At 32.1% G+C, this 22,921-nt stretch overlaps 1 protein-coding gene across 8 annotated transcripts in view; it reads right to left on the bottom strand.

Moving 5' to 3' along the window:
* Positions 1-22,921, bottom strand: part of Apool (apolipoprotein O like) — a 110,758-nt gene that overhangs the window by 32,713 nt on the left and 55,124 nt on the right. For all 8 annotated transcript variants that reach the window (XM_003470965.5, XM_063246142.1, XM_063246143.1 and 5 more), the window contains 5 exons: positions 21,722-21,826; positions 15,759-15,878; positions 12,448-12,502; positions 11,454-11,552; positions 8,861-8,952 (listed from right to left, as the gene is read on the bottom strand). In XM_003470965.5, the coding sequence (XP_003471013.1) occupies positions 8,861-8,952; positions 11,454-11,552; positions 12,448-12,502; positions 15,759-15,878; positions 21,722-21,826 (471 nt within the window). The remainder of the gene's footprint in view (positions 1-8,860; positions 8,953-11,453; positions 11,553-12,447; positions 12,503-15,758; positions 15,879-21,721; positions 21,827-22,921) is intronic.

Genomic DNA, 22,921 nt, shown 5'->3' with positions numbered 1-22,921 from the left:
TCAGACACATGATCTTAAATATGATGAAGTTTCTCTTATATGAGAAACTCAAAATACAGATATTCCTTACTACCTATTTAACTCCTGTTCAAACTTACAACCTATCCTGCAGAATTATAACCCACATTTGAGTTTAAACGACAGGAATATGAGTGGCAGTGCCGTCTAATGGTGGCTTTTTCTAGTCTAGTAATATAATTTTTGCTGATTGATGATGTAAAGTACTGTACTTTTATGCTGTTATACATTATAGTACTGCATGTAAGAATTATACAAATAAAAGGAAAGTAATCAAGTTGGGAGTTTCCTTTGACCCTTTCTTTGTTCTGAGTATTGTAATCTACATACTATACACAATTTCTCATTTGGCAACCAATTCGTTTAGTGATCTAGAAGCAGATTTAGAACTCAGTTGTTAAACAAATAATGTCTGTATAAACAAATTTATGAGTAGGATAAGGGATAGAAAACAGGAAACAGGGAGATCAGTCTTGTACAAAAGGGGACCAACAGATGGAAGTGCAATGGAGGAACAGTCAACGGGACCAAAAAGAATTAAGATGTGCCATGTGCATGTACCAACTCCACAAATGGAATGTAATCATGGAATATAAACATGAACTAACAAACAAAAAAATCTCAGTAATAGTTATACTTACATACCAATGTTTTTATCCATTCATTAGTTGATGAGCATCTGGATTTCTCTTTTAAGGAGTCTATAAATAATCTTCCTATGAACATTCATATTTGAGTATTAAAGGGCATCTGTGTTTTCAATTCCCTTGGGCACATACTTGAAAAAGAATCACTGAACTGTAGAGTAACTCTAATATTTTTTTACATATTGACATTTGGTGCAAGCGTTACCATAGATCAGACAGCACTGCTATGCATACAGAGACATATCCAGTATAATTTTAGTGTATTTTTGTTCTTTTTATTTTATTATTTATATTATAGTTTAGTACACTAATACTATACATGGCTTATGAACAACTGAATGCCATACTGTATTCCAACTTAGAACTTTTATAAGGATTTATTTAAATTTCTAGAGTTTTGGAATATCTGCCATATTTAAGAATGTAAAGGAAGAAGCAGGGATACAAACAAAAGAACTGCAAAGGCTATTCCCAGAAATAATCAAGGAGAACGTCCCTAATATGGGAAAAGGTAAAGATATTCAGATCTATGAGGCATACAGGAACCCAGCCACCTACAACCAAACAGAACTACACCCAGGCATGTAATAATCAAAATTCCAGAAATCCAATATAAACACAGAATATTAAAAGCTGTCAGAAACAAGAAACAGATCACTTACAAGGGAACCCCCATCAGAATTATAGCAAACATCACAGCACAAACCATAAAATCATGAAGAGCGTGAGTTGAAATAATTCAAGCTTTGGAAGACAATAACCTCCAGCAAAGATTGATATATCCTGCACAACTGTCCCTAGAAATTAATGGAGAAACAAGGTGCTTCCAAGATAAAGAGGAACTAGGGGAATTTGCAACCATCAGTTCGCCTCTACAGAGAATACTGTAGGACATTCTAAAAGAGGAAAAATACCAAGATTCCAGAAACAGTGGCAGAGAAGCCATAATGAATAGAGCAGAAAGCAAAAAGGAGAAGACAAACTGACAACTAATGACAGAAAAAGAGCTCAACATAAATGAGGCAGAGAATGTTGGATGGTATGAACAGCAATTTTGAAGAAAACAAGACATCATAATAGCTAGTGATGATTTAATATCATCTTGTTTTGAAGTCCCATCAAGATTTTTTTTTCCTTCTGTCTCCATCAGTCTTAACATGTTGTGTCTTTTTGGATTTTATTATGTGATAATATAAACGAAAACTTTTATAGACAAGGAGATAATATAGAAACCATTGTTCATTTTCTGTTAGTTGGTTCTAAATACCCTGTAATACTATCATTCTCTTGAATGATTTTACATTGTCTTGATATATTTGATGCTACAGTACTTGAAGGTATATACAAAGATTTCAAGGAAAGAGACACTATGATAACTACTTTTAAGTTGGGATATCTTGTAGTGAAACACTATTTTGCTTAAATGGTTATGTTCTGACCTGTGCTGTTTTGTTGCTATGTCCTCTTTTATCTCAATCTCCTTTTTTATTAGTTTATTTTTTTAATTAAGGGAAAAAATAAATAAAAAATAGCAGGATATATTATAGTAACCCACTTTGATTTCCTATTAACTTGATTTGAAACTCTGTATTGCTCTCACCATCTTGTTTTGACTGATTTCACTCTATTCTGTTTTGCTTGATAGTACCGAGTTTGAGAGTATAGGCAACAACTGTGAAGACAATAAGATTCACTATGATGCCCATTCTTGTTTGACTATTATCTTCTTTTGAAGTCCTATAATGTCACCAATGTTTTGGTATTATTAGTTTTATTCTTTCCTGTTTTGTTCAATTGTATTATAACTGATGATACAGGCAATTCTTTTTAGGATAACAAGAGGCATTATGGTAACCATTGTTGATCACCTTGTATTCTGTTTTTACATTATGTACTATGTCCATCCTTTTGATTGGACTGACTCTGTTTTGTTATGTCACATTTGGTTTTATTCTCTTAAAAAAGTAATAAGAACTGTGGGAGTAATAAAACCAAAAATGTGTAATTGTCATTGTAAAAAAGAGAGGAAAAGAAAATGCTCTAAAGGATATAACTGCATGAATATTTAAGCGTATTAGATAACCATATTACTGAGCTTTTGTTGGATCATTGAACAGAACTGTTTGCAGTCTCACTGTTTGAATGTCCACTTTATATGCTTTAATTTTGTAACTTGAACAACTATTTCTAAGATGACAATATGAAATCTATTAACAAGTGATTTCCTACTTTTTTTGAAATTCTTTATAACTTGTACTCTTTTTTTCTTTTTCTCCTTAAATAAAATTTAAAAAAAAAAGAATTAATATGAGGGAAACCATAAAAGGCAAAGAATGATCTTACCTTAAAGTACACATTCAAACTGGTAGTTTGAAAAAGATTTTAATTTTCAAAACACCTTCTAAACTATTATTTTCTACCTCTTTTTAAAACATTATAGATTCGTTAGAGAATCTCCTGATATCTATGGGTTCTTTACTCCATCTTCTTACCCTCTTCAAAAACGAAGACTGAAGTGCTCTTGCCTTAAATTCTTTTAACAGACTTGCCTAATCAACCAAAGCATCACCCTGGTACGAAAACAAGAGATTGATCTAAGTAAAAAAAAAAAAAAAAAAAAGAGAACTACAGTTCAGTCACCTTAATGAACAAAGACGTAAAAACACTCAGTAAGGTACTGGCAAACAGAATGCACCAAATTATCAAAAAATAATACACCATAACCAAGTAAGACTCCTTGCAAAGATGTAGACATGTAAAGATGGTTCAACACAAGTGAATCAATAAATTTAATATACCACATGAGCAAAACCAAGGACAAAAGCCACATGATCATTTCAATAGACACAGAAAAAGCATTTAACAAAGTCTAACACCAATGCATGATAAAAATGCTAAAGCAAACCAGAATAGAATGTCTTTATCTCAATCTGATAAAAGCTATCTCTGACAAACCAATAGCCAACATCATACTAAACAGTCAAAAACTAAAACTTTCACTCTAAAATCAGGAACAAGACAAGGATGTCAACTATCATGACTTCTGCTCAAAACAAGCTGGAAACAGACAACACAGTTAGACAAAGGGAGAAAATAAAAGGAATATGGACAGGAAAGTAAAAAGTTAAATTATCATTACTTGCTTATGACATGATGGAAAGCAACATGGAGATTCCTTAAAAAAGTAATGGAATTAGCGGTTCCATTTGACTCAATTTTTCTTCTTCTAGATAGTTTCCTGAAAGTTAAATGCATCATATCACAGTGACATACACATGATCGTGTTTATAGTACAACAATTCATAAAAGCTACATTTTAGAAACAGTCTATACACCCATCAACAGATGAATGCACAAAGAAATATACTAAAACTGGGTGTGGTGGCCAAGGCCTGTAATCCTAGCACTCGGGAGGCTGAGGTAGAAGGATCACTGTGAGTTTGAGACCAGCCTGAGCTACAAAGTGAGCTGAAGGCCAGCCTGAACTACATAGCAAGACCCTATATCTCAAAAATACACACACAAAAGAAAATGTATTTATATACAATGGAGTACTACTCTGTACCCATAAAGAAGGATAAACTTGAGTCATTTTTTAATAAATGCACGCACTTCAAGACCATAATGTTGAGTGAAATAAATCAGAAACACAAATTTACATATCATTCTGTTTCTCTTATGTGAGAAATCCAAAGTGTAAATAAGGAGGGAAATGGAGGATAGACTTTGGGAAGTGGAAAGAATGTGCTCAAATACAAAGGAGAACAAAAGAGGAGGGAGAGAGAAGGGAAAGAAGGGAAAAGGGCTTTGAAAAAAGAGAATAGAAGAGAAAGAAACATGGAAACAAAGCTTTATAAATGGGGAAGGTAGAAGGTTTAAAGGAAGAGGAGGGACATAGGAAAAAAATAAGACAAATTTCACAAGATGAATATGATCATTGTGTAATATAAATATGTACTAATAAAAAATTTTAAAAAGAGAGATGGTATGTCTCTTTAATAAGTAGACCAACAGTAGAAGAAAAGTCATTCTTTAAAACAGAATAATGGAGTACTATTTAATTTGAAATAAACTTTCAGATACATAATTCTACAATTTTTATAATTTTATTTAATATATTCTTACTTAACTATCAGCCCTAGTAATGTCAAAGAAAAAGGCTGTTATTGTATATGTAAGGTTTTTCATACAGTAAGAGATGAAGAAAACATTCATTCTGAATTTCATTATCAACCTCAGGTTAAGAAACCATATTCTCCACAGGAGGCTGAGGCAGGAAAATCACTGCAAGTTCAAGGGCAGCCTGGGCTACAAAGTGAGTTGAAGACCAGCCTGAACTGCATAGTGAAACACTGTATCAAAAACACAACAAGAAAAACAACAACAAAGAGAAACCATATTCTTTGTATAATGTGTTCAAATATGCCAAATATCATATATTACATATATCAAATATGTTTTAGTCAAAGGCTAAAAGCAAGGGTTTCAATTTATTTACTGAATAAGAACTTTTAAGATTACCACTGTTTTGAATTATTGACATATTAATTATATGTTCACCATTTTTCCTTTTAATGAAATAAAACTAAGTTACTTTAAAAATAAAAACCAAATACTATATCATTATTTTATATATTCTTATTTGCTCATATTAATATATAATAGTGGGTTTTAATTGGTACATTTTTACATAAATAAAATATCTGATCTCCCTCACATCCTCATTAAAATTTTAGTACTATCTTTGCAATGCATAATAATTACATTCATCTCAGGGAATTGCCACACACTTACAATGCCTGTTGGTCAACTTTACTTCTACTTCACTCCCTGCTCTCACGATTCTCCATTTCCTCTGATCCTCATCACAACTCGAGAATCTATCTCCTTGCTTCCTATCATTCCTCTATTATTTTACTCTTTAACTTATTTACTTTTTCCATGTGAAATTTAATTTGATATAAAATTATGGTCTCAAGATCCATTCATTTTCCTACAAATAGCTCGAACTTAATTTTTCTAATTGAATAGTACTCCATTATAAATATATAGCACATACTGTCTATTCATTTAGATAAATGAGCATATAGGCATCAACCATAATTTAGCTATCATGAATTGTGCTGCCACAAATATGAGAATATGTACATATATCACTGTAACATGATGCCTGTAAGTCTTTTGGGAAGATATCCAGAAGAGACACAGCAGGGTCAAATGCAATTCAATTTAAAAAATTTTTTAAAATCTCCATAATAAGGGGCTGGGGATTTAGCTCAGCGGCATAAGCGCCTGCCTTGCAAACAGGCAGTCGTGAGTTGGATCCCCGGTACCGATAAAAAGGAAAAAGACCAAAAAAAAATCTCCATAATAATTTCTATAGTGATTACACACATTTTACTTTCACACTAAAAATATGGAATGGTACCTTCCCCTCCCCACCAGTCTCATCTGTATTTTTTTTTTTTTTGAGTCCTTGGTAAGACATTTTTGATGCAGTAAGATGGAATACCAATCTTCCTTTGAGTTGCATTTCTCTAATGGCTAAAGAAGCTAAGCATTTCTTAATGTACATATTGGTTGTTTGTACTTCTTTTGTGTATTGAAGTGTCTATTCACTTCAATTTCATATTTCAATCTTTTCTTTTGCAGAGTATTCTATTTTTTTAGTTCTTTGTGTATTCTAGATGTTACTCCTCTTAGGACTAGCTGGCATACTTTTTTTCAATTTTGTAGGCTGTCTCATCACTCTGTGGATTGCTTCCTTTACTGTGCAGAAGATCTTCAAATTGATATAATCCCATTTATTGATTTTTGGTGTTATGTTTTGTGAAACTAGGGATCTGTTCAGAATGTCCTTGCCTATGCCTATGTCTTCAAGAGTTTCAACATTTTTTCATCTTGTAAATTCAGTGTATCAGTTTTTGTATCTAGATGATTAATCCACTTTGATTTCACTTCAGTGCAAAGTGAGAGACATGGATCTACATGCATGCTACTACACATGCCTGATCAGCTTTTTAGCAACATTTTTTCCAGAGGCTATATTTGCTCCAGTATATGTTACTGAGCCTTTTGTCAAAACTAAAGATAGCTGAAGATATTTAGAGCTGTTTCTGCATCCTCTATTCTAGTGCATGGATCAATTTTTTTATTGCTAGTACTATGCTTTTTTTTGTTACTACAACTTTATACTATAACTTGTAGAAGTCCAAGATTACAATGCCTCTTGCTTTGCTCTTGTTGCACAAGATTATTTTGGGTATTCTGGGTCTCTGCTGACTCCAAACAAGTTTTAAAATTATTTTTTTTATAGTTCCGTGAAAAATACTCATGGCACTTTGATTAGGACTTCAATAAATCTATATAACCATTTTAGCAATACAGACAGTTTGACAATATTGACACTGCTTATAGAAGAACAGGGTATACTTGTCTTCTAAGATTCTGTTGAATCTATTCTCTCAGAGTACTAGTCTGGTTTTTGGTGTCAGAGTAATTCTAGTTTCCAGGAACAGATTTGGCAGTTTTCCTTCCCTTTCCATTTCATGGAAGAATTTAAAGTATACTGGCATTAATTCTTCCCAGAAATTTTTTAAAAATCCAGTGAGGACTCCATCTGGTCCTGTAACTTTCTTGACATGTTTTTTTTTTTTTTTTTTTTCCTTGTCTTTGTCATTTTCTGTCATTGGTCTGTTCAGTGTTTTTGTAACTTCTTTCTATTTTGGTAATTCATATGTGCCTAGGGATTTATCCATGTCTTCTACATTTTCCCATTTTTTGGAAAGCAAATTTTCAAACTGGTTTCTTATAATCTTTTGGATTTTGGTAGTGTCTTTGTGATTTTGCCTTTGTGACTTCCACACACGTTAATGTGAGTATTTCCTTTGGTAAGTGTGGCTAAAGTTTTCTCAATTTTATTTATCCTAAGTACCAACACTTTGATTCACTCTTGGTATTCTGTTAGTCTCGATTTCGTTTCTTTCTATTCTTGATCTTCATAATTTCTTTCTTTCTACAAGTTTTTGATATGGATTGTTCTTGTCTTTCTAGGACCTGAGGCATACCACTGTTATTTATTTGGGATCACTCCATTTTTTCCTACTGTGGGCATTCACAGAAATCATCTTTCTTCTTGTAACTTTTCATCGTCTTAGTTTTTGGTACATTTTGTTTACACTGTCATTTTATTTTAGAAAATTTTAATTTCTTTCTTATTTCTTCTATGACCCAATGATTGTTCAAAAGCATATTGTTTGAGTCTCTTTGCATTGTTTCTCTGTTTAGTGATTTCTTTTTGTATTTTACGGAAAACAGTAAAACAAAATAATAGAATAACAACAGTTAATACATTGCATATTGCTATCTTTAAAGATGTTACTAAGAGTACAAAATATGGGCATAAAAATTCTCCAAATGATATTAGCACAAATCTTTCTTTTCAATAAAATAAGAGAAACTAGTAGTATAGCTTTATCCCATGATATGACAGTACGCAGAAGATCACTTCAGTTCTTTTTTATTTATTTAAGCTTGCTTCATGACCTAAGATATGGTCTCTTTTAGAGAATATTTTATTTGCTGCTGAGAAAAAAATGTGTATACTGTTTGACAAGAAAAATTTTATGTATAACTTCTAAGTCAATTTGTTCAACAGTGTGTCTAACTATTATTACTTTTTTCCTCCAGTTGATCTATCTGAGACAGCATGGTATTAATGAAGTTCTCCACTATCATATGATTATATTGATATTTTTCTGACCTTTTATTTCCAATATTTGCTGTATGGATTTGGGTGCATCAGCATTCAGTGCACATGTATTTACAATTGTTATTTCTTCCTGTTGAATTCCTCCCATTAGTTCTGTGACTTTTGTCTCTTCTGATCCGTTTTAACTTAAAGTCCACTTAGTTTGAAAAAAGAACATCTATTCCTGCTTGCTTTTAACCTTGTGTACGTTGTAGTACCATTTTACATCTTTCAATCTATGTGTTCTTTGTTGATGAGGTGTACCTCTTAGGCACAATACCCCCCAGAGCCAGCGGAGTGCAGCAGGAAGCTGGGAAGTTGGCACAGGCAGTGCTAATGTGATGGATACAAACTATTATGTTGTAGGTATTATGTAAAATGTAAATATTGCCACATTGTTTAAACAAAAACTGAAATACTGCTATCACTTACAAAAAAAACTTACCTTTGCAATTATCACTGATTGAACTGGGTAGCAAACAGTTGCTCCTACAGTAGCCAGTCCTAGTGGATAAGCAATTTTCTTAAATCTAGGACCTATAAAATTCAAAAACAGTATTAAATGCTAAATAGATGGCTACAGAGACTTTATGGTCCTATACTATAATGTTGTTTGTTCTTCCTTTAAGTCACCAGCCTCTGCTAAATTTCTTTTTAGGTAAAAATAGTCAAGATAGTGCCTAAAATGGTCTTTAATTAACTCATTTCAATCAGTACCCCTCAGCTGTCATATCTAATTTAAGAAAGTATACTCAATCAATTGCTGAAAATTACTACAAAAAAAGGGATTGATTTTTAGGTATTTATGTGCTTAGAAACTAAAAGTTGTAACTGCACTTTTCTCAAGTATAGAATAAAGCAAAACATAGAGAATCAAAAACCACATTTGTCAAAGTGAAATGGACCCTTTATATGTCTTTTTCATTAAGTATTCAGAAAGGTAAATGATTAATCAACTAAAGACTTAAAAGGTGCACACTCATTCATATCACTGATTTAGAATAATGAACAATTTTAAATGATTTAACATAATGCATTTCAAAAAGTGCTATAAAAAGTGCCTAAGCAAATAAGTCATTTCCGTGTCTTTTCTAAGATTTCATAATATATGCCTTTGTTTTTCAACTTGACAACAGCATCTAATTTGTGCTTCAAAAGTTTTAAATGGTGACTGCATTCTTTAGATACTTCTCATGCATCCAAGCCAGAGGAAGAATTTAGCCCTTGATTAAAACAACAAAAATCAGGTCAGGCACAGTGGCATCCACCTGTAATCCCATCACTCACTATGGACTTCACTAACATCCTATGTCAGGCTGAGAAGGCTGAAAACCCACAATCTGAGGCTAGAGTTTAGCTGAATGCTTCCTCCAGCATCCAAGCTCCTGACTTCTGTTCTCACTGACACACATTTTTGAGGAGCAAAATCTCCTCTTCTGTTAGGAAAAACTCCTAACAGAATCTTATTTGAAACTTCAATATGTAAAACCTAAAAACATGAAGTTGTTCTGATTAACCTAAGGCAGGAAACTCAGTTGTCTGTATGGTTTGTTATTCTATAAACCCTAAAGATTAGTTTAACCAAAATTTTGTTTCAAAGTAACATGTATCTTACATGCATACCCAAATATATAGGACTCTGCAAATACCATTGGGCAATTAGATAATGTTTTTTAAATTGGGTTAAGTACTTTGCTTGTTTTAAATAGGAACTACAATCCATAATTTTAAATGAAAACAACCTGATATACCAACAAAAACCTGGGTGAAAAATACCTGGTTATGTTTGCAGGCAACGTTGCAGGTTAGGGAAGGGTTAAAAAAAGGTATTTCTCTGTCTGATTTAAGGATTATTCAGGGATACTTTTATAGTCATGTCTAATATAGACTGTGCTTTGGGGAGATGGGTAAACCAGGTGATTCAACCTCTAATTACCTTTCCTTTAGGTTTAGACTTTCTTATGTGATATGGGGAAATAGAGTCTAGAATAATTAAAATACACCCTAACTCCTAACCTCTGTAACGAGTTATCTGTTCTCTATTACTACAGTTTTTAATGCTGCCTAAGTGGAATTTTATATATATATATATATATATATATATATATATATATATATATATAGAGAGAGAGAGAGAGAGAGAGAGGCAGAGACAGAGAGAGACAGAGAGAGACAGAGGGAGGTTCTTTCACACAGATTCATTAAGATTGCTGCATGTGTCAATAGCTTATTACTTTTTATTACTAAATAGTATTCCTTAGAATGGATATGCCACAATTTAGTTTACTCATTCATTTACTGAACAATATTTAATTGGTGTCTAGCTTTTTATGATCACAGAGGTACTAGAAATATTTTGTATAAGTTTTTAATTTCTCCCTGGTAAACAGCCATATATGACATCATTATGTTGCACAGTAAATGTGTTTAATTTTTTAAATTTTAAAAACAACAAAAAAGGATAAAACCAATACAGAATTAAAAAACAACAGGAAACTAATACTAGTTAATGTGTTGTATATTGTTATGTACAATAGATATTTTGAAAACGAGGGAAATAAAGTGCTCAAAAGGAAATAACAACTGAGATGGAAGAAAAGAGAAAAGAAAGAAAGGAAAAGTTATATATACATATATGTGTATACATAAATATATACAAGATAGATAACTATGTGTATTTAACTGTGGAACTATTTTTTTCAGAATGGCTATATCATTTTGCACTTTCACTAGAATTATGTGAAACTGCTAGTTCTTCTGCACTATTAACTACAATTGCTATAGAAATTCTTGTAAATTGTAGACATTTTAATAGGTGTGTCATGCTAACTCATCATGGTTTTCAGCTACATTTCCCTAATGAATAATGATGTCAAAAACTTTTTATAAATTTAAACACTATGTACTGAAAAATAATTAAAATTTTTACAGGAACCTATCCTAATATCATCGATAAATGCTACAAGGTTTTCTCATAAGTTACAATAGATAAATTAATATAATGGCAGTGAAAAAGGGGATATATTTTTAAAACCTACCTTTTCTTGCTGAAACCAAGCCAACCAATCCTGAAATTGTAATCACTCCCAACTTTGGAAGAAAATCTCGAGGAGGATTCTTTAGATAGACGTATGTGTCTTAAAAAATCAGTTAAATATTAATATGAATGTCTAAAGACAATTGAGAATTCTATGTAAGTAGAGGTTAAAAGAATAAGCTTGTTAAACATTAAGATAATGTCAAATGGTTTAAACAACTCAAATATGATACAGAATGATATGATCAGCAACTCAAAATTAGTTATACTATTTATTAAAAAAGAAAATCTCCCTTCCACAGTTGATTTATTGATATTTATTTTCTTAATGCAAATGAGTATTACTCTTTAATGAAATATGTTTAAAAGTATCTTAATATCAACTATTATAAGGTAAATTTCTGATTGTATATATATTATATACCCCAAATTAACATGCTTCTGCCCTTATATGTTCAAATATTAGTAAGAACCAGTAAGAAGTAAAACAGTTATTTTATTAAAGAGATTTACCACTAGTCCTTGCTTGCCACTATTATCCAATAATATCTGAGCAGCTATTGCTTTTGGTTAAAACCAGTAATCAGGATGAGAAATAAGTCTGATAATAAGCCTTTGTGGTTTAAGAGCCCTCAGTTTAAAACTGGGCTCTGCCCTCTTAGTAGCTCAGTGCCCATGGTAAACCTACTCAGTTTGCCAAACCTCAGTTTCCTTATCTATGGAACACAATTACCTTAATTATAATACCAACACTCACAGAGTTATGACAAAAAATAAATTAGACAAATGATGTATTTTACAGAATGCCTTAACATACAATACTGAATAAATACATGGTAAATAATACTGCTTTATTATAACTGTCAGTGAACCACGGAGTATTTTCTAAGTCAATAAAAACATGATAATGGATAATACACCATGTTTTTCTCACATTTAAGCATTGTAACTTAAAAATATAATAAAACACTTCTAATTATGGATGGTTTCCTTACCTTTTCCAAACTGTACAGTATCCATTATCCCATTTTTCACCAGGACATATGTACTCTAAGTAAAAAAAAAACAAAGGGAGAAAAAAGGACGTCTCTATTATTGAAGCTATTGCTATTTAGATAAAGTAGCCTATATCTCTAAGAGTGTATTAACATCTTGACTTAGCATGATACTCAATTTAAATACAGCTTTTATATGTACTATGAGTATACTTGCTTAATTTAACTTCTTTTCACTTGTTGCATTTCATTCTGCTTAACATGAATAACACTTGTTTACTATTATCTTCATAATACCTACAAAATAAACTAAGGCGTTCACAGAAAAAAAAAATTGAAAAAACAGATTTATAATCTTCTTTTATAATCACCAAGAAAAATGAATGGAATTTAAACTGCATGAGAAGCAGGTATATATCAGCATAGAAGCAATGTCTGATTAGCAAAAATGCAGCAGTAACAACATAATGATATATGGAAAAAAAAACAGGACAAAATATATGAAAAAAAGTGTTTCTTTTCACTTTTTCTTAGTATGCATAAGGATGAAAAAAATCTAAATAAAACATTTATTTCAGGATAGAAATCATGTCACTTAGACTAATTTTACCTTGTTTTCAAACAGAATCATAAATTTCCCATAGATCAAGATTATATTTACTCTTTGAAAGGATTGAAACTTAGAAGCAAATCTTTCCTTTAACTTTTGTTTAGCTCATCTATTTTAATAAAAGACTGTTATGCATATAAATAGGTATTATATAACTAAGAGAAAAATGAAATCAAAAAATGATTTATTCATTATCATGCTTATTCTATTGAACCAGAAACGCAATCCAAATAATGATTTCCTTCTCTCAACTAGATGTTATGAAACTATAGAATAAAAAAAAAAAACAAAAAGACTTTCAAAGCATTAACAATAGAAATGATTAGGGCCGAGAATTTAGCCCAGTGGCATAAGTGCCTGCCTTTCAAGCACGAGGTCGTGAGTTCAATCCCCAGTACCAAAAAAAAAAAGTAAATTTAAAAGTAGAAATGATTATACTAAACAGAAAAGAAATAAGTTATTGTCCTCTATATATTCTGGTCTAGTCATTTTGTCTCAGCTTAATGGAGAATGGAAATACAGAAGTTTATTATCAATCCTGGGTTAAAACTATACAAACCAGTATTGATCATGCCTGCTACTAAGCTACTTCTATTAAAAAACTGTCTTGAGATAACTTCACCTTCAATATGAAAATAGTCACTGATCAGTTGATTGGAAGTCATTTAACAATTTTAACTACTATTAATCTTCGAGAAAAATCCTTAGCTATGTTTAAGAATTCATTTTTATCACTACGGGGCACTGCTACCCAAAGAGTAGGAGTATCAATTAAAACTGCCCTGTATGGTTATAAATTTTGTGAAGAATGTAACTTAAGTTAGACATAATTTTAAAATAACAGATTAAATTTTTAGAGAAAAAGGTGTTTACATTGAAGATGCAATGTATTGGAAAGTGTCTTCTTCAATCTTGTTTCAGTGTATTAACAGAATAATATGTTCTTTCAGTCTCAAAATGAGTTATATCAACAATGCAGATATCTCAGAAACAATTTACTTCACTGAAGACACATCTGAACTCTGAAAACATCATGGGAAACTGGGTCTCGGGAGACTTACAACTGAATCATCTGGCCTATGGCATATAATCTTTGGAACATCGTTTAGATCATAATTAAAGTTATTTCCTTCAGAGAAGAAGGTAGTAAGCATATGGAGTAAACTAGTACAATTAGAATTACATGACAATAAGAAATTTTTTAAAACACACCACTATTCATCAACTATTCAAAACATTATCTAGAATGACCAGACTTGACTGGTCTGATATTTCACCTAAGGATGATATTTTTTGTAAGTTCACTAGAATTTTTTTTAAAACACTCTTTTAGGAATTATAAATGCTCAAGGTTCCACAATAAGATAAGCTATGTTTGGGAAAACTTGTATGATTATTAGTGATGAAAACAGCAAGTGTGATGGCATATACCTGTAATCCCAGCACTCTGAAGGGTGAGGCAGGAGAGCACCATGAGTTCAAGGCCAGCCTGGACCACATAGTTATTTCAAGGCCAGCCTGAACTACATGGCAAGACTCTGTCTCAAAATACTACCACTACCACTACTACTACTACTACTACTACTAATAATAATAATAATAATAATAATAATACTTATAGCAATATTACCTTACTATTACTAAGATAATAACACTGGAGATGTTTTGTGACACTAATGAAACTTAGTTATTACATCAGTTCACTCCATTACTCTGCTACTGAGCATTGCTGCCTGAAAGCTAAGCAAAAATATGGTAAATTCTACTTTGTTCAATATCTAGTTCCAATTAGAATGGTCTTATGATCTAATCTCAACAGGTGAACAATATTTTGCTTAGACAAATACAAAACAATTCATAAATAATTTCAAAACTTCACATAGAAGGTAAAAAAATGTGTTGATCAGAGTAATATCTTGATTCATGAATGCTTCGGCTCACAAACAGAAGGCTTAAACAAAACTGCTTCCATTTGAGAACTCCACAATTGCCATCCTCACTGCATGAACACAAACAAGCCATCTTCCTCAGAAGTGTGACACAAATTCAGTTTGTAAACTAAGGTACTATTATACATGCTAGGTAACATAAATGCTTGTTGAAATATAATCTGTGCAATAGCCGTATATTAAACGCAGGTACAGATTCTTTGCTACTGCTCCTACTGAGGGAGATGGCATCTCATTTTCCCTTTAAAAATTGAGTTGGCTTGAGGAATTTGATTTTCCACAAGAAAGCTACAGAAGTTACTTTTATGAACATCTGAGGGCAGGAAAGAAGCTTAGAAAATTCTGCCTAAAGCTTCTTATAACACTGTCTCACGAGTCCTGAAGTGCCCCTGTAAGTAATCTACCTTGAGGTCCTTGTGCCTGAGAGAACATGTATAGATCCTTTAGTCAACAATTTCAACTGATCCCAGCCTTTCATTTATCCATGCAAAGGTGCCAGAGACACAAATGAAGTTTAAGCTTTCTAAATCAGCCCATTTGCTAAATGAGTATCACAGAGTGACATCTGACAACACCACATGTATCAGAAAAATCAGCTCTCTGCACTGATAAAATTCCTGACCCATAAAATAATAAGACAAAATATAATGATGCTGACTTAACCCCCTAAGCGTATGATAGTTTTTATACATCAAAAGAAGTATAGAAGAACAGAAGTCTCTGATATTAAGCTGCTATCAGAATACACTTACCTTGCACCAGCCAATGTAACAACTAGTTGTAGTGCGGATGGATGCAAAGCCCATTTGTAAATAACCTGGGTGCTCTTCAACATATTTAGACTGAAGAGGTGGCACAGTATATATGGGGAGCTAGAGGCAAAATAAAAATTAATGTCAAAAATAAAATAGCTGGACTGTCTTTTCCAGCAGTGTGGCAAAACAGTAATCTTCATCAACCTTCCTCCTAAAAACAATACTAATAATAAACTTAAAACCTATCCTAAATGCAGGGATTATGCAGTAAAATGTTTAAAATGACTATTAAGAGGCAAGTGATGCCAACTGTTATGGCTTATATCTAGATGTCTCCCTTGCCTCATGTGGTCATAAGTGGAATTTTTCAGAGGCTGCTAGATCTAGAGTATGAGGTGTTAGATAGAGGATGTAATGCTAAGATTGAGTCACGGAATGATGCTAGGATTAAACATGGCCCACTCTGAGTGTGAGTCTACATGTTCGAAGGGTAGTGGCCTGAATAGAATATAAAGGACAGAAAGAAAGCTGCTGCTGCCACTGCTTATCACTTGCTGCTTGCTGCTTTTGATGCCCTCTGCCTTACACTCTGTTTGAGCCAACCAATTATAGACTGAAACTTCTACAATCTAAGAGTGGAAATAAACCTTTCCTCCATTAACTTTGGGTGTTGGGCATTGTGTTTCAGCAATAAGAAAGGTAACTAAGATACTAATCTTTGGTATCTTTAGAGGAAACTACTTTACTGCTGCATCTAGTGCTACATACAATAATATTTCATACCAAAACTGCAATTGTAAAAATCTGCAAGCAATCCAAAATGTTCATAATAAATGAGTAATTAAATCAGGGTATACCCATGCAACAGAAAATATATAACATTGTAGACAAATTATAAATTTATAGGGAAAATAAAATTATAGACATACAGAAAAATTTGTTTCAATTTCAGCAATACAGTATTAAGCAGAAAAGGTTAAGACAAAGAAAACTGCATATAGGTTATGTTTCCATCACTATATAATTCAAAAACATGCAAAACCAAAGATATTCAAATTGCTCAGCAATATAACATTTAAGGTAAAATTATAAAACTAATGAAGAAAAAATTAAAATCTCACAGTACTGGTTAACATTTAATGGAATTCTGTTTTTCTTTCAAACGGGATGATAGGTACATAGTTGCACACCATAATATTGTTATTTATACCTTTCATATATTGATTAAATAGCCTTTGATGTCTCAAAAAACAAATATAAGCATATAAACATAAAAACCTAGGAAAATTTTTATCCACTAAGGAATTACTTCCTTTTAAAAAGTAAAAAAAAAGTGTTTTTGTTCAAAGTGTAGCACTTTTATATTGCATTTGATGATGCATTTGGGGAGAATAAAGTTTACAAACTAATAGCAAGGGAATTACATGATTATAGCTTTGGATTTGATCCTCTATTGAGAAAATGAAATAATAATAATACATTGTATTCCTGAAAAATACTAAGAATGTATGCAATATGTTCTCATCCCCAAAATTATAACTATGTGAGGTAATATATAGGTTAACTAGCCAGATTTAGTCATTCCACAATGTATAAATACTTCAAAACATATTGTAAAGGTAAATACGTATAATTTTATCTGTGAATTTAAACTTTTTTTTAAATTGAAAATCTAATCTAGGAGATGGGTCAGTAAGTTTTATTTTTACTGTTAAATTACTCTTTGCTACTCACACCAATGTTAAAGTTAGTATTTCTCTTTCTAGACTAATGCTTGAATTTAAATTCACCAAATTGACAGATACATAAAATTAGGAAGGTCAGAAATGCATACTTTTTATAAAAGATACATTATATGCATAAAAACTAGATTCACTGTAATTAGTAATGCTTCCCTTCTCCCTACAAGGCAGCCTATATTCTAATGTACTGGTATTAAGAGTGAGCAAAGTTAATTGTTTGTCCATTATGCCCCCAACCTATCTATTCTCTCCACTCTCCAATTTCAAACTTAATGAATCACTGTGTTTCTATCCTCATTGAGATTTTCTAATTATTAGTATAGTCCTCAGTATTCATAGGATTAAGTTTTTTTTATTTATGGCCTATTGGATGCAAAACTTTGTGTATGCAATTTCCTAGGCAGGACAACTAAAATTTCATCAGATTCTCAAAGGGGTCAGAACCAGTGTTTTCAAGCATTTTCCTACTGAATGCATGGACATTCAAGTACTGATAAAAGGTTTGTGAAAAAGGACTTCAGTTCTACTGTGAGAATTTTAAGAATCAACCACAAGATGGTAGAAAGATGTGACTACAGTCTCCACTAAGAGAACATTCACATTATGGATTAGAATTCTTGAGATTAAATATCACTTACTGTATGGATACAATTTGTTTTTACTTGGTTAGAAAGTATGATTAGACTCAGTAAACTATAAAACCACATTTATTTCTTGATGAAAACAAGCAAATGACAAGAAACATTCCCAGAGAGATTAAACAAAGAAATGTTCAGAAATGTTTATGCCTGGCTGTATATATATGTACCTCAATTACCACACAACTTACTGATCTGAATATTGGAAGCTTCATGGTTTAAAAAATGATTAGCTCATGGTCCTGCATATTTTTCAATTAGAGGGAGATTTAATTATACTAACCACATGACATTTAGTAAGTCAGGATCATAGTGATAGTCTTAAAATACGTTTAATAAGAAGAATGGGACTTTAAAAAGCATTTTATGTTTACCTACAAGCTTACCAAAGATTTAGATAAACAAAAAATTTCACTCCGAATGTTTTCTGGTTTAGCAGAGGTTTTATTATAAATAGGTTTAAACAGGGTTATAGCTGCATTTACACAACAGAAGTAACTGGAGATACTGCTATGTAAATCATAACTCTGTCCCTTTATAAATTCTAAGTTCTTCAAGGTTAGATCCTGATTTTGTAAAGACCCTAGTACAGAGTTGGCAACCAATTTTGTTTACTAAGTAAATTCATATTAAAATGTACTGAGGAATACAATAAATAACAAGGAATCCTATACATTACCCAATATATTCACTACTTTATTTTATAATACAGAAACATATGAACTCAGCTATTAGGGAGAAATCCCAGCTCCTTATCACACTATTTAAATTTTTGAACTCCCCAAATATGAGAGCATCAAAGAAAGGTTAAATGATTATCTTTTTGAGAATAAAGAAGAAAATAAGTGTACAAGGAAGTGAATCTATCCTATATTGCTACTAAAAAGTAATAAATACTTGCACAATGCTTAAAAGAATGCCTTATGTTCACAAAAGAAAAGCTCAGGAAATACTTTTTGATATATGAATAACATTTTTTTGCATGTTAACATATCAAAAAATAATTTTTGTGCCTTCTGACTTATAATTCTACTTTTGGAAATTCATCCTATGGAAAAAGTTCTTCATGTATACAAAGATTTAAATAAAAGGTAATTCACCAAACACTGAATTGTAATAGCAAAATAATTGAAAATATTTTAAATTTCAAAAAAAATTATGGGGTGGTACATTTGACTATGTAACAGAATTACATGCTTATGTCAGTATTAGGAATTCTGTCCAATGTGCTCCAACTAGTTAGTGATGAAGTGAAAATTCAGATTCAGGCCTGTCTAATTTATGAATAAATCATTAAATATGTAGATAGATCTTAAGTATGACGTGAAACTGGAAGACATAAGTAGCACAATGGTGAACAGAATCAGTAATCACAATTCCATTTCAACAGGCTGGGATAATAAGCCAGATCAATTTCATTCATTATTCACTTTAAACAGTGTCTCACTATGTACTTCAGGCTAGCTTTGAACTCCTTATATAGTCAATGCTGTCCTCAAACCAGCCACCATCCTCTTGCCTTAGCCTCTTGAGTAGTGGGATTATAGGTATGTGCCACTATGCCTGGCTCAGTACGAAGAAAATTAAACAGGCATAAATATACCTGCAACTAAGACAAAAGGTTCAAAGGTATAAATACACACCAAAAAGAGACACAGTTTACCAGTTATCCATTTTAAAATTTTCATCAATTTTTTAAAAATGGTGAGTTCATTATGGCATAGTCAAAGGCTGTTACGAGCATGGTTGATCTCAGCACTCAAAATAAAAATAAACATAAAACTAATACTATCCTAGACAGTGTTAGAAAGATATCTAGGTTAGAAGAAAAATTCTGACATCCTGAAGTAGGTGAATTCTTGTACCGTACTTCAAGAAAACACTAATCAATACATGTAGCAGGGTGTGATCACAATACTGAAGTTGGGAGGTTCCCGATCCCAGGGAACCAGGGGACTTAATTTTTGTCTAACATCTTTATTTCTCTGCTGCCCACTGTGAGGACAAACACCCTGCTGTGGAGCCTGGACACCAGTCCTTATCAAGAAGTGTCACCGTGAATCTCTTGAGCCTCAATAGACTATCAAAGTAGCCGAAAAGCCTGCCTGGATTCATCACTCCCATTGCAAGCAGGTCCCGGCTTCCAAAGGCCTGCGCATAAATGGACTGTCATTCCCTCCAAGGACTCTTTAAAGCTTAAGATTGCCAAATGTAACTGATGATCTTGTGTTCTCCCTTGTAGAGACCCCGAGGAGGCCTCTGTCTGACTTTTAAAAATTGTTACTTATATGATAAAACAAAGTAAATTTAAATGTTGTTTTCTTTCTCCTTATGGTTAACAGCTTTAATAATGACAGCTGCAAGATCTTTGTTAATCCTCCTATTGGGCCTTATATTGTAAACAAGTTGATAAACTATGTCAAAGATCTTAAAAGTTTATGATTTCAAAGGCTCACACAAGGTTATAAACAGATACCTTTGAGTCAATGATTTGACTCACTAACTAAAATCAGTGGGGAATGTTATAACCTATATATAAAAAAAGCCCCTCACAAGTGTCCTCAGAGGCAAGAAAAAGATCAAAGGTAACTCTAAGAGCAGAATAGAATGTCTTCCTAATCTAAACTTGCTTGTTAACCCAACCCTTACCTGAACCTTGCTCTTCCTAAGAAATGTAATTGCCGTGTACCTGTTCTGTAGTGCACCACAAAAGCCCCCCCCACCTCCTTGCATTGTGAGACCAGCAGCTGTTTGCGGTTTTACAAGATAAAAACCCTGCCCTTTAGCTGTTAGGTGCGCAGTCTTCCATATTGGCTCCCGGAGGCTGCATCTCCAGGCCTGGCCTAAAATAAAGCCTTTGCTCCAAATTTCTTAATTTCTTGCTTCCTTGGATTTTATTCCGGGGTTCGAGCTATCACATTTGTGGGCTAAAGCAATTAATTAATATGTTTATACAACAAAAAAATTACTTAAAGTGTCACTGACATCTGAAGCATTGATTTTTGGAAGACAAATAAGAATTCATAAATAAAAATCTAATTGTTTAACACCAATTAAAGAGATACAACACAGTGAGTAGCAGTTATGAGGCAGATTTGTGTTTCACATAAGGAAGGACCTAAAACTGAAAGACAGCTTCCAGAAAAGGTTAAATGATTATCTTTTTGAGATAGGTTAGGTTCCTGTTGTAAAAGGAATGACAATACCAAACAGGAGGCTGAACATCTATGGTCATTTCCAAAACTGAGATGTCACATAATGATTTTCTCAATGTAAGGCATCTCAGTACTGGAAGTTTTTCACATAATTTTTTAAGAAAAAGTCAAGGCTTCTTACAGTGTCTAATTTTCTGTACTACTTACTGATTATTCATTAAGAAAAATAACAATTGTTCTTCACTGATGTTAGAGTTTCATTTTGGGGTATTTTATAACAATCACTTTTAAGTTATAAAATGCATCTAACAGATATTTTAAAATATTTTAATAGCAGCAACTACATGAAACAAAACATAAAACAACACAGTTTTTATATTACCTTTACATTATACAAAATTCATAAACTTTTATAAACAAATTACCTGTTCTGGTCTCACTAGTTGCTTTTTGGATTCTTCTTCTTTGGCAAGATGTACACTTACGGAAGCATATATCACTCCCATAGGCATTCTAGTCAGCTTTCCTATCTGAGAAAGATATAACAAAAAAGATCCTTTTAATTTAAAAGCTTCACAGCTTCTATTTGCTGATAAATTCTAGGGCATCTCAGGAACATTACTGTTTTCCCTTCAAATATTAAGTACAAAAAACTCCAAATTACATCATACTTTTTAATATATAGCTTCTAAAATTCTCTTCTCTTACTGGATGGCAGAGTAACATTGTCTGTTAAGAAATACAGCCATAAAATGTCTATCAGGAATAATATCTTTATATAATACTACATCTATGCAGTAATTACAAAAATTGAAATGATGAAGTATGATTGATCATGGCACTCACTGAATCCACGAGCAATCAAACGTCTAAATTGGGTGAAACCCTGGTCTCAGTTCTCAGAGTATAATGTGAACAAAATACGTATTCCCACTATCATGAAACTGACATGCTAATGGAATTAAGGCAGACAATTAAGTTGACAAATGCTATGAAAACAGTGGAGGACAAGTAAAGAACAAGGTCAGTAATCTAGGTGATGTAGAGTATATTTTGAAATACTATTTCTATTATCCATAGAAATACTTGCTTTCTATTATCAACCCTTTGCTCCTGATTTTCCAATTTTTTTTTAAGATTCATGCTTTAAGCCAATTGTGATTTTGTTTTCAATATATAATAACAGGAAAATTATTGGCTCTAAGAACAATATGTTCCAGTCTTATTCAGACACCAAAATAAATTTTTAAAACTTACTTATTTAAGGAGGCCAAATGAAAAGATCTCCAGAAAAAATTATTTCATAGATTAACATTTTTGACATTTTCAGTACATGTTTGCAGTATACAAGTACACTTGCTTTAGGGGATTGGTAGATGTGCATCACATATTTCAATTTCCTTCTCCCCCACTTCCTCCACCTTCTTTTATTTTTACAGCATCAAATTCCTGTATCTTGTAAGATCTTATAAATTTAATTATCATACATAAAGATTGAAAAGCAGACTAATAAGACAAAGAAAATATATGACATGTCCTAAGTCAAAGTATACTTTTACATGTTGTCCACTGAATTACAATACCTTAATGATTTCTTTTTTCTAGTTATGTCTTTTATTTCATTA

Source organism: Cavia porcellus, unplaced genomic scaffold (genome assembly GCF_034190915.1).
Source record: "Cavia porcellus strain 051 isolate PalLab524CR breed Dunkin Hartley unplaced genomic scaffold, mCavPor4.1 scaffold_3, whole genome shotgun sequence".
In the NCBI taxonomy this organism is placed as follows: Eukaryota; Metazoa; Chordata; class Mammalia; order Rodentia; family Caviidae; genus Cavia; species Cavia porcellus.
The sequence above is the reverse complement of the archived record's forward strand: the minus strand, read 5'-3'. Positions and strand labels throughout refer to the sequence as shown.